The sequence below is a fragment of the Perissodus microlepis genome, chromosome 17, assembly GCF_051167445.1.
Source record: "Perissodus microlepis isolate ML-2025 ecotype Zambia chromosome 17, ASM5116744v1, whole genome shotgun sequence".
Taxonomy (NCBI): Eukaryota; Metazoa; Chordata; class Actinopteri; order Cichliformes; family Cichlidae; genus Perissodus; species Perissodus microlepis.
The window spans coordinates 33,661,977-33,674,980 of record NC_140477.1 but is presented as its reverse complement, the minus strand read 5'-3'; the positions used below and the strand labels follow the sequence as shown (position 1 = coordinate 33,674,980).

General features: G+C 40.0%; 1 protein-coding gene across 6 annotated transcripts in view; it reads right to left on the bottom strand.

Annotated features, from left to right (window-relative positions):
• Window positions 1–13,004, bottom strand: part of ano2b (anoctamin 2b) — a 75,859-nt gene that overhangs the window by 14,202 nt on the left and 48,653 nt on the right. For all 6 annotated transcript variants that reach the window (XM_084909237.1, XM_084909233.1, XM_084909238.1 and 3 more), the window contains 3 exons: window positions 6,975–7,127; window positions 6,353–6,405; window positions 4,426–4,604 (listed from right to left, as the gene is read on the bottom strand). In XM_084909237.1, the coding sequence (XP_084765363.1) occupies window positions 4,426–4,604; window positions 6,353–6,405; window positions 6,975–7,127 (385 nt within the window). The remainder of the gene's footprint in view (window positions 1–4,425; window positions 4,605–6,352; window positions 6,406–6,974; window positions 7,128–13,004) is intronic.

The window sequence follows — 13,004 nt, the reverse complement described above, 5'->3', positions numbered from 1 at the left end:
TTGTTAAGTCTGTGTTTTGGCGTTTTGTCTTTCGGGTGAACCAGTTTTTGTCTGAGCGTGTTGCTGTCTCAGAGTGACGCTGAAAAACTAGTTCATGCATTTATTACTTCCAGGCTGGACCACTGCAATTCATTATTGTCACGATGTCCTAAAAACTCCTTAAAACTTTAAAACTTTTTGCTAAAGCATATAGTTAGGGCTGGACCAGGTGACCCTGAATCCTCCCTTAGTTATGCTGCAATAGACGTAGGCTGCCGGGGATTCCCAAGATGCATTGAGTTTTTCCTTTCCAGTCACCTTTCTCACTCACTATGTGTTAATAGACCTCTCTGCATTGAATCATATCTGTTATTAATCTCTGTCTCTCTTCCACAGCATGTCTTTATCATGTCTTCCTTCTCTCACCCCAACCGGTCGCAGCAGATGGCCCTGCCCCTCCCTGAGCCTGGTTCTGCCGGAGATTTCTTCCTGTTAAAAGGGAGTTTTTCCTTCCCACTGTCGCCAAAGTGCTTGCTCATAGGTGGTCATATGATTGTTGGGATTTCTCTGTATCAATTATTGTACGATCTACTGTACAATATAAAGCATCTTGAGGCAACTGCTGTTGTGATTTGGCGCTATATAAATAAAATTGAATTGAATTGCTAAACCAAGCACTGAAAATAAAGAATATTTTCTCCTAATGCTGAGAGGAAACCTCTCCTTACAAATTATTTGATAATCCATTGCATAACCGCTTAACCCTCAATTGACTTCCTGCTGATAAGCCTGTTAGCAAAGCCAACTTCCTGTCAGCTCAGGAGTGAGTACTGTCTTGATATAAAGCAGGTATATACCTAAATGGCAATTTTAACAGTTTTCCTAAGATTATGATTTTCAATACATTTCAGAATCAGAATACTTTATTAATCCCGAAGGAAAGGAATTTCCAACTATAATGGTAGGTTCCTTGTTTTCTGTAAATCACTCTAAATCTACACTTTCAAGCTAAATATAATTTTATTATAACCAACTTATATCAGTAGATGTCAGACACATGGAGGTCAAAGGTGTTATATAAGAGGAGGTACAGCCACTCCAAATCTGTGTTTTAAAACTGATTTTTTTTTTTTTTTTTTTTTTTAAAGTGAGCTTTTACTCTACCTCAGGGGCTACTCAACATCCCACACTTCAAATTTCATCTCCTTAAATAAACAGTTTTGAAATAGCTATACACTAAAAAAATATAATAATATAAAAATTATTTGTTAAAAGTTTTAACCAGATACACTGTTACTGCTATTTTCATATAAATAAAACAGCTAACATCAGCATCACAACATCATCAAAAATGGAAAATAGAAAAGGAAAAGATCCTTTTCTTGACATAGTCTTAAAATGTTTAACTCTTTGTTTCACATTCAGAATTTTGATGACACCGACAACACTGATGATACAGTAGGACAAAAAGGACTGCGGAGATGTACAGTCATGCTCTGCTCACTGATGCAGAATCTTCAACTTCCTCACACTGCTGTTTTTAAAATTTTATTAAAAATGTAAAACCTTGGTGGGTAGCTTCTGTCACACCATCCATCTATTTATCCAGCCATCCATATGCAGCACCTCCTCTCCCCCCCTTCATTCATTTCCTCACTGGTATTTCTATATCTTTCCATTTCAACAGTTTCCTTACTGTCTTAAAAAGCATTCCTTTGTATTGTTATCTGATCATCAGTTCAATGATATCTCCCCTCATCTCTGCATCCTCTGACATAACTATCCATCCATTCATCTTGACTATTGCATGTATTCATCCATATGTCCAGAACCCCAAATTAACTGGGCCAGAAAGAAGAAGAAGAAGAAAAAAAAAGGCAACCATTGTCTGGAGAATCTGAAATTCAGAGCTGAATCATTTGCCCTGAGCCCAGAGGCACTGCCCACATCAGCAGCACTGTCTAGATACACTCTATACATGACTACACAGCTCTGCTCACTGCAGACACACAAAATAGTCCTGGAATATCCCGCAGTCAATTTCACGCCTATGAAACGTTCAAGGCGAACACTATCTGGTCATTCTTGCGATGTGACATATCAGCCTACAGTGGTACAAAGACTGCATTCTCGCATGGTAATTCTTTGCCATCTTATGTAACAGCAGGTCGGCCTCAGTTGTCTGTGGGCGCCGGCATCCATGACCTTTTCCTCTGCAAAGCTTTATATTGATATTATGAAAGAGATGCTTACCAGTGGAATGGGTGAAAATGCATAAAAGATACAATTGTGCATTTTGCGATAATGCCTTTCCAATCCATTCTTGTTGTTTCCACATTCAAAGTGGCATTACAGTTTGCATGAGGGTGCGATGGTGAGTCTTAATGAAGAACTTAGTTCCTCGCTGTTTAATTGAGTGTTTCACATTTGTAGCTAGCACAAAATATTAATACATCAATATTTGGTATGATAGTGACGACTACAAAAGGTTTTTGGTTCATTCAGCTGCAGCCCTTAGCCCTGTAGCACAACCCAACTCAAGAAAAATCAAGTGAAAAAAAAAAAAATCAATAAATCAGCTGTCCCTCCCTCAGACTGGAGTTTAATATTAGATGCAGAACAGGCCTTCATGTTGAGCATTAAAAAGTGTTTGTTGTACCCCAAACAAAACACTCTTAAGCAATCCAAACTTGTAATGATTTTCAAAATTAGCAACATTTAACTAAATTTATCACAGAAACATTTTTGAGACCAGTGATAAACGTTCAAAGCACTAAATAAAGTTCCTAAACTCAAATACAAGTTCAGATATAAAGAGAAGATTTCAACTCCATGAAACAAACATTCTTTAGTCAAGATTAAAGGGCCATTAACCTTAATTTATACATAATAATCTGAGTGAATCATTGTTAATGCAGAGACTGTTTGCATGTTTCTGCAAAGGCCAAAATGATAAGTTATGACAAAACACAGTAATGCTGTTTTATCCTTCCCCAAATTAATACAGAGGCAATATATTAAAAATATATTAAAATTCAGATAAAACTGAGGTTATTGTACTCGGCCCTGAAAATCTTAGAAATATGGTATCTAACCAGATTCATACTCTGGATGGCATTACCTTGGCCTCCAGTAACGCTGTGAGGAACCTTGGAGTCATTTTTGACCAGGACATGTCCTTCAACGCACATATTAAACAAATATGTAAGACTGCTTTCTTCCATTTGCGCAACATCTCTAAAATTAGAAATATCCTGTCTCAGAGTGACGCTGAAAAACTAGTTCATGCATTTATTACTTTCAGGCTGGACTACTGTAATTCGTTATTATCAGGATGTCCAAAAAACTCACTGAAAAGCCTTCAGCTAATCCAAAATGCTGCAGCAAGAGTCCTGACAGGGACTAGAAAGAGAGAGCAGATTTCTCCTGTTTTGGCTTCCCTTCATTGGCTTCCTGTTAAGTCCAGAATTGAATTCAAAATCCTGCTCCTCACATACAAGGTCTTAAATAATCAGGCCCCATCTTATCTTAATGACCTTGTAGTACCATATCACCCTATTAGAGCACTTCGCTCTCGCTCTGCAGGCCTACTTGTTGTTCCTAGAGTATTTAAAAGTAGAATGGGAGGCAGAGCCTTCAGTTTTCAGGCCCCTCTTCTGTGGAACCAGCTTCCAGTTTGGATTCGGGAGACAGAAACTATCTCTACTTTTAAGATTAGGCTTCAAACTTTCCTTTTTGCTAAAGCATATAGTTAGGGCTGGACCAGGTGACCCTGAATCCTCCCTTAGTTATGCTGCAATAGACGTAGGCTGCCGGGGGATTCCCATGATGCATTGAGTTTTTCCTTTCCAGTCACCTTTCTCACTCACTATGTATTAATAGACCTCTCTGCATTGAATCATATCTGTTATTGACCTCTGTCTCTCTTCCACAGCATGTCTTTTATCCTGTCTTCCTTCTCTCACCCCAACCGGTCGCAGCAGATGGCCGCCCCTCCCTGAGCCTGGTTCTGCCGGAGGTTTCTTCCTGTTAAAAGGGAGTTTTTCCTTCCCACTGTCGCCAAAGTGCTTGCTCATAGGGGGTCATATGATTGTTGGGTTTTTCTCTGTATCGATGAAGCGCCTTGAGGCGACTTTTGTTGTGATTTGGCGCTATATAAATAAAATTGAATTGAATTGAATTAAATTCCTCAGATGTAAAAATAGATTAATTGGCCTGAATGTTTTCTTGAATGCTCACCAAATACTTCACTGGCAGTTGAGGGAACAAAAGCAACAAGGCCAAATGCACAGCGTTTGTCCATGTATGACAAGTGAATAAACAAGTTGAATAGGTATTCCCATGTTGACTGGCTATTTGCTGAATACAGAAGTGCTCGTCCCAAAGAAATGTGAGCAAAACGTAATTGCTACAAATATACTTCGTGAGCATGGGTGTGTGTTTTACCGGCATAAAGTTATGTTTCCAAGCTCAGAGTTCTGTGGTGCTGTGCCAGGTTTTAAATCGGACACGTTGAAGTAGGACAGCGTGTGGTCAATGAAGCCGTGCATGGTGCCCGTCGGACTGTACATGTACTCGTAAACGAGCCTGGGGATGAAGTCGGACGTAAAGGAGATCACAAAGGCCTGTAGACAGAAAGACAAAGAGACCAAAACAGAAAGAGTGAAACAGTCTGTCTGTCAGGACCAGTGATATAGAAAAGTATAAAAACTGAATCATGTTTTATGCTGTTCACATTTCTTCCTTCACTTTTTATATATGCAAACAATTTGATTTTTAAGGAAACATTCTCACAGTGAAGAATGCAGCTTATTAAGCTACTGTAAGACCAGAATCAAATCAGAACATGATCAGCTATTACTCAAAGCCAAACTATCTGTAGCTGTAAAGGACAGAAAACCTCAGACTGATGCTTGTTCTTTTCAGTGAGAGGAGGGACAGGGGTTACAAAGAGCAAAAATCTGGTAAACAGTGCATGTGTTTAATATACATTTGAGTTTAAGGAACATTAAAGTCAGTAGAACTGATAGATACACATCTGCTATTGTTGTGAAGCTCCTGGTCAATCAATCAATCAATCAATCTTTATTTATAAAGCACTTTTCATACAGCAATGTAGCACGAAGTGCTTTACATGGTTAAAAGCAGCCTACCCCATCCCGCCCTCCAACTCACTCCCCACACTCTCATTAACATAAACAATCATGGATACATACCACCCCCCCCCCACACACACACACACACACACACTTAAAAAGTAAAATTGGGCTGGACAGACATGAGCCAGGTGAGGAAACACTATCACAGGGAGCCGTCTGCACCGGGAGCCGGTCACGGACTGCAGCCTCCAGGCTGGGCACACAGCAGGAGGGAGGCAAAGAAGCCCCCCAGCCAGGCTGAGAAGACCCACAGAGCCCCAGCAGCCACGGTCCACAGTGTGTGTCCAATCCCTCAGATCTAGATTACATTAAAAACTCCTGCTGCTTGCTTTTGGATCCGCCACAAATCTGTTTAGTATTAAAAGTAAACTAGATGGGCTTTAGCTCACTGGCCAGAGACAAATGCAAAGCAGAACCTTCCTGACCCCCCTTCCCCCTCCCCTCCACAAACATTGCATATTTATGTATTTCAGATACAACTCTGGGATCTCATGACATTGGTCTAAAGGTCTAATCAGCAGATCCAAATGAGTATTTCACACATTATCCATGCCTGCATGTAAAATTTGCCCCAAAATTGCAAATATCTTTTTTATTAAAAAACTATAATAAACAATTATTTAACTACTTATTAACTAATCAGTCAAGAAATATGGCTGCCCTTCCAGAGACTAGTTCTGTTGAAGGTTTCTTCCTTTTAAAAGGAGGATTTCCTCACCAGGTGCTGCTCAAAGGAGATCTGTTTGGACCCGTTTGCACTTTACACTTGTTCTCTGTTCTTTCATTTGATAATTTCTAAGGCACTTTGAATTTCACCTATCTTATAGCAGCACAGAGATCTGTGTTAGAGAAGTCTGGAAATGCACCATTATGCCAACTTTGTTAGTGCATTCCTGTCTCCGGTCTCTAAAAACAGGTAACATTTAATCTTATAAAGACATGAAGAAGTGAAAGATCCATGCAGTATATGCAACATATATACTATACAACCATTTTCCCCAAGTTAAACTGAGCTGTAGAGGACTTTAAATTGACTACCAATTACACCAACAGTGATAAATGTTTAAATGTTCGGGTGTTTTGTGAAGTAATTACAACACATATATTACTACAATATTTGTAGAATAATTATCTTCAGGTTTTTATTTTGAATGCATCTGCCTCATTTACTAATTTAGAAACCTGGAAGAGTGGAACATTGTGTTTATACTTACATTTATAATGACTGAGAACTTGCCCATTCCACTTAGTACATTGTACCAAATGCCTGTAAGGTGAGAAGCAAAAGAGACAGAAGGACAAGTTGAAGGGAATAAACAGGAAAAACAGGAAAGTCTGTATTAAGTACAGTAATAAAACTGTATAGGGACTGAGACAGTCAGTTAAACTTTACCTATAAAGTATTTAAAGGATATATTTATAACTGAGTGTGATGCAAATGTTTGCTAATTTTTAAGTGATCTGCATATAGACCAGAGCTTAGCTACACATAGACAAAATAATCCATCTGATGATCATGAATTTACTTATTTTAAAAATCCAAATTGAATTATTTGGCTGGCAAACCATCATTCTGGTGATATCAGTTACCTAGAAAAATGTTATTGAATCAGTTGCCTTACAGTGTGACTCTTTACCTCTTTAAAAGTATCTGGGTACAGTGAAAAATGCTTGGAAATCAAGCTGAGAGGTTTCAGTCTGTATTAGTGAGATTAGCCAAACTGCCTGAAGCCACTGCTAACTCAAAGAATCAAATCAGACTGGTTTAAGATGAGTTTTAGCATCTTGTTGATGCTTAGAATGGCGATTCATAAACTGAGTGTCAGATTAGCTTACCAATGTCTTTAGCTCGTGCAGCAACTGGCCTACGCAGCTCTGTAACAAACTTCTTGGCATCCAATCTGATCTCAATGATATTGTTCAGCAGGGCAAAGAGAGGAGCCAGCGGGAAAGAAGCCACGAACAGAGAGACGAAACCAAACTGGATGACTGCAGAAAGAGAAACAGTTATTACATCGGATGTATAATATAGGACATTAAAAAGTTTTTTGGTAATTTGTCTACATGTATTCAGATAAATAAGTTCTATATCCCATACTTCCTACTGTAATTTTGCTGATGATATTGATGACCATTCTACATGTAGATGATGGTGATGATCTAAGTATAAAGATGAACAATACATCTGCTCCCAAAGCCTCATGCAAAACAAAAACGGGACTCATGAAAGTTTCATTTCTTGAATTTACATTACTTAATTTATGATGTCTCAAGGGCACAAAGAACATTGAACCATTGAAAAGTAAAACAAATCAGATGTTTACAACGTTCAAGTTTATGTCACATGCTAACATAAGCCCCAGTGTTTGGCACATTTTGCTTTGGAGAGAAGTTGTTTAACTTCAGAAAATCTCTGGATCTGCCTCAAAACTGTTTTCAAGTTAACCCTTGTGAAGCTGCAGTTATGTCGACAGGTTTTTGGACGATGATGCTTGTTTTTGGCAGTTTTGTCTCTGTACACCACCACAGAGTTTTAAATCAAATGATCAGGATGTAATTCAAGTGCAGACTTTCAGCTTTAATTCAAAGGGTTCAACAAAAGCATTAGACTAACTGTTTACGTCAGCTTTTATACACAGTCTCCCATTTTCATAGGCTTAAAAGAAATCGCACAAATGACAGACAAGCAGTTTTTATCTTTCGATCCAGTTTCCACAATCTGGTAGCTTCATAAAAAGAATGAATGCACTGGGGCAGCTCAGCAGGCCACAGAAGATGACTGCAGTGCAAAATGACAGAATTATTTCCTTGATTAGGAAAAAACACTTCACAACATCAACAAACCAACATTTTCAAAGAGGTGACAATGGCAAAGTCTACAATTGCCAGTATGAATGAAAATACAGAAGAATGTGACCAGTGGCGCAAACCACTGGTCACATTTACAAAGAATAAGCCCAGATTAGACCAAAAAACATCTAAAAGAGCCCGCACAGGTCTGGGGATGAAAATCTTGCTTTCATCTGTCTGTTAACTTGTACCAAAATGATGTTAAGAGAAAAGCACAAAGAAGCAGAGAATCGGCTCTGAAGTGCATAACGTCATCTGTCAAACATGGAGGAGGCAGTGTTATGGGATGGGCACGTATGGCAACCACTGGAACCACATCAATAGTGTTAAATAACGATGTGACTGGTGATAGAAGTAACAGGATAAATTATGAAGAGCACAGAGTTGTACTCTCTGCTTAGATTCACAAAAATGCTGCAAAACAGATCAGATAGTGCTTCCCAGTGCACATGGATAATGATCCAAAGCATACTGCAAAAGAAACCCAGGAGTTTGTCAAGGCAAAGACACGGGATATTCTTCAGTGGTCAAGTCAGTCACCTGATCTCAACCCAAGACAGCAATCTTCGGTGACTGAAGGTAAAACTGAAGGCGGAGAGACCCACAAACAAGCAGCAACTGAAAGAGCATCTCAAATTTAAACTATTACATTTGGTGATGCTGATGGCTTATAGACTTCAGGCGGTAACTGCCTTCAAAAAAATTGCATCTAAGTATTAGAAACAAGCCCTGTGGGGATGTGACCAGGAATTAAAGCTGAAAAAGTCTGTACTTCAATCACATATTGATTGTTTAAAATCCACTATAGGCAAGCTACCAAAGAAGCGCCACTGCTCAAATACTTTGGGTTCCAATTGTATTTCTTCTGCTCTTCCACATCTCACGCAATATGAGAAGGAAATCAAACCCACAACACAGGAAGCACATTTTTTCAGTAGCCACTAATACACCCTCGGATTGACATTTGTGAACAGTCATTTGTCTGGTCAAGAGTCACACTGTCTGTCTGGGCTTTTTGGTGGTTCAGAAGATGCCTTTTATGGTTAAACCCTCTGCTGCAGCAGCCAAGCTGAGACATTTTTATGATTAAGCAGTGTTTAATGGGGGTGTGCATCTACACTGTGTGCTGTGTGACTGAGATATTTAATCAGGTGGATTTAAACTGAATTTGTCAAACATCATAATCAATATATCCGTGTAGGTTTTGTATAACCATAGATGTTAGTTAAAAACAATAGGTTTAGATGGATGAATACATTCTTTTTAACCACACAGAGTGGAAGCAGTAATCTAGAAAGTAGTATAAAGTCTGGATTTTTGGCTGAGGACCATAAAGGCAGTTAGGCAGTTTATTTGGACACTGGGTAGAACTGGACTGGCATTGTTGTTTGTTTGCTGTGACATCAACTGAAATCTTGTGCTGTGATACAAATTTTTCTCCACTTAGTATTGTAAAAGCTTTCATATGATATTAGCATCAATAACCTCAAGGTGGGCTTACAGTCTGATTGGTTTGACAAAGCAAAATGGGGCTGGGTTTGGAGCAATAAATTGTCTAACAAGTCGTCTCATGATCAGTTCACCCGCTTGTGAAGAATGCTGAAAGGAAACCTGAGAAACACAAGGCAGTATTCCTGACTGCGGCCAATGCAGGACTTCTGTCAGAGCATTGGAACTTTAGCAGTGTGGGAACGGGGATTTCCAGCGAGCGGAAGACTGACGGCTTCACCTCAAGACACTACACTGAGACAATGAGTGGAAAGGAAGAAAATACGGCCGAGGCACAGCGAGCGCTAAAGGGCAAGCTTAGAATAACCCAACATCTACCTGAGCCGAGGTTAACGAGTTCGACCCAGTCACACAAAGAAAGACGCGCATACATTAAATTAAAAAAATGAGTTAACACAAATCCAGACTATCCATTCACACACACTCGCTACAGTGCGTGTGTCAGACATTTCTGACATTCCTCTGTGTGCCCTACAGCTACAGCCCAGTCTTCTTGTTCCGCCTGTCCTCACTCTATTCATGTCACATGAAATAACTAAAGCACAGCAGAAACATAAAAATCACCAGATTTTCATCCAGTTTGACCTGGATTACTTTACAGCAATATAAAACTATCATCATTTTGATGTTCTTAATAGAAACCAAGTGTAAGGTTCCCACAAACATCAAATTCTGCCAAGAAAACTTCACTTTGAAAACACTGTTACACAAGTTCTATATGGCACTGATATCCAAGGAAAACACGGCCCATTTTATGGGTTCACGAAGATCAACACGAAATTTTTTTTACAGGTCAAGCTTGTTGATGCATGTTTGTGAAACTGCTGCAGCGCTTAGACTTCTATCAGCAGTGGGGAAATAATCAGACACCTCAAGCCGTGCAGCATGGAGGCCAGCGCTGCATGTCTCCTTCAAACAGTGCACGTCTTTCATTTGTTTGTTGATTGTATCTCAGTTTCTTGTTTTCTTTTATTCTCTGTACAAAATTAGGGTTCAGATGTATGTTCATTTATCTATTCAGTAAAACCTTTTGAAAGAGGCAGTTTCACAAGCTCACTCTGAATTAGATTGACTCAAAAAAATGTAATCAACCAATCAAAGAAAAATGTTGGGGCTTAAATTAAATTCAGTCAAAATATCACTAGCTTCATTGTTTGCAAAACAGGCATGGATGCATGGAATTTACTCTCCCCTGTCATAGGTTATCCTCACTGTATTGGCTGTTGTGTTTTAGCTGTGCCTTTTGATGAGAGGTACAAGATGCTTTGTTTTGTTTCTAATGAGCTTCAAAAAAATTTGAAATCTGCTTCTTAAGTTTGAAGTAAGTAACAATTTCTGGGTCCAAATGCTCCTCTATCCATCCATCTTCTTCCTCTCATCCAACTCGCCCTATAGCAGGCTCGGTATTGAAGATATGCGTAGCTTATTTGAGAGTTTAGAAATGTGTTAGGTAGGATGTAGAATTATTGTAGAGACACTGACACTGCCCTGGATGCAATAAAGGCCTGAGTGTGTCATGAATTTAGGAGTAGATTTCTAGGAGGCCCACCCACTTTGAACTGTGAAAGTAAGACAAAGAGAAGTTAATGTTGAGTGGAAATTCCCCAGGGGAGACCTGGGTGGGGGTCTCAGTGTTTGTAATATGTTAACTCTGTTTTCTCTGTTGTGTAGAGGAATTTGGTGTAGCATAGGTGAGGAGATTACTTTTATGACCGGCAGGAAGTCACGAACACAGAGACACACGCACAGTGCTTTGACTGTTATGACGTACCCACACCTACATGCACACTCACTCACGTGCACTCACATAGACATACGAGTACGCGCACACACAGGCACTCACGTGCTCGTGCATACACACACAGACACAGAGTTTGCAGTACACCATGGGGGTTTTATGATGGGGTCGCTTCTATAAAGCTGACTGTAACAAACAAAGGAGTGGAAGATCTGCAGAGGGACACCGGCCTTGCACGTCTTCCCTTCTAGAAGATGCATGCTTAAATGAAGATGAATAAAGATGAATAAAGGTTTTGTGAAAATGACTACTGAGTTCCGGTGCCGTCTCTGGATGCCCGAGGAATAAAAAGAACCGGGGTCAAACTGATTTCGTAACAGTATGCTAGCCTGTTGCAGGGCTAACACAGAGAGACACACAACCATTCACTCACATTCACGCCTATGAACAATTTAGAATCACCAGTTAACCTATCCCTAATAACTGCATGTCTTTGGGCTGCAGGAGGAAGCCGGAGTACCCGAAAAGAAGCCACGCTGACACGGATTGAACAAGAAAACCCCACACAGAAAGGCCCTAGAGTTCTTGCTGTGAGGCAACAGTGCTAATCACAGCGCCACCAGGTACCAAAAACCTGTCAGTATCACAGAGTTAAAAACATGGTCAAAATGATTTAAAATCCAATAAAACAAGAAGTCTGTTCTCTCAGGGTTTGTAGTAAAGCATAGCATTCAGCCGTATTGTGAAAAACAACATTTACAAGGTTTCACTGAGTTCAAAGCTGCCAGTCAGCAACCTCACTGATATCTAACATGTCACCCAGTGCGAGCTGGAGGCCATCACCTGATGAAGCCAGCAGAACTACATCATCTGCAAAAAGACAGGGATGAGATTCTGAGACCATCTAAGTCAGCGGTCCCCAACCTTTTTTGCGCCACGGACCGGTTTATGCTCGACAATATTTTCACGGTCCGGCCTTTAAGGTGTTGCGGATAAATACAACAAAATAAAACTAGTACCGGTACCGAAAAAAAGAAGATTTATTCATAACACACGTGAAAAGACCCAGGAAAACCGAGTTAACGATAAAAACGATAACAAAATAACGCTGAAAACCGATAAAAACCCTCAAAACCATACATTTCACACCTGAGCCTCAACTCTCGCGGCCCGGTACCAAACGACTCACGGACCGGTACCGGTCCGAGGCCCGGGGGTTGGGGACCGCTGATCTAAGTGGAAGCCTTCTGCCACTTGGATCAGCCTAAAAATTATGAACAGAATCGGTGACAAAGGGCAGCTCTGGCAGAGCCCATCACCCACTGGAAACGAGTCCGACTTATTGCCAGCGGACTAAACTCCTGCAACAGCTGTATCACGCTTCCCGAAGCACCTCCCACAGGACACCCCAGGGACAAGGTCGAATGCAATGTGCAAGTCCAGAAAACACATAAACTTGTTGGCCAAACTCTCATGCGCCCTCAAGTATCCTCGATACTGTATCTGAGGAGTATGGCATCTTACCTGTCTAAGATGCCATACAAAGAACTGAGAAGTTGTTGCTTATCCAAGGTGATTTTAAACACTCAACACTGATGGCAAGCCTATACATTTAAAACGGCGTAAAAAGAATGGAGTGGTGTCAGGCAATGATAAGTTGGGCAGCTCCAGCTTACAGTGGTTTATTGGAATCCTTGCCATTATTATAAATAAATATTATAAATACTATTGTTCTTATTTTAAAAACTAATGCCTCCTGTTTTTAATAT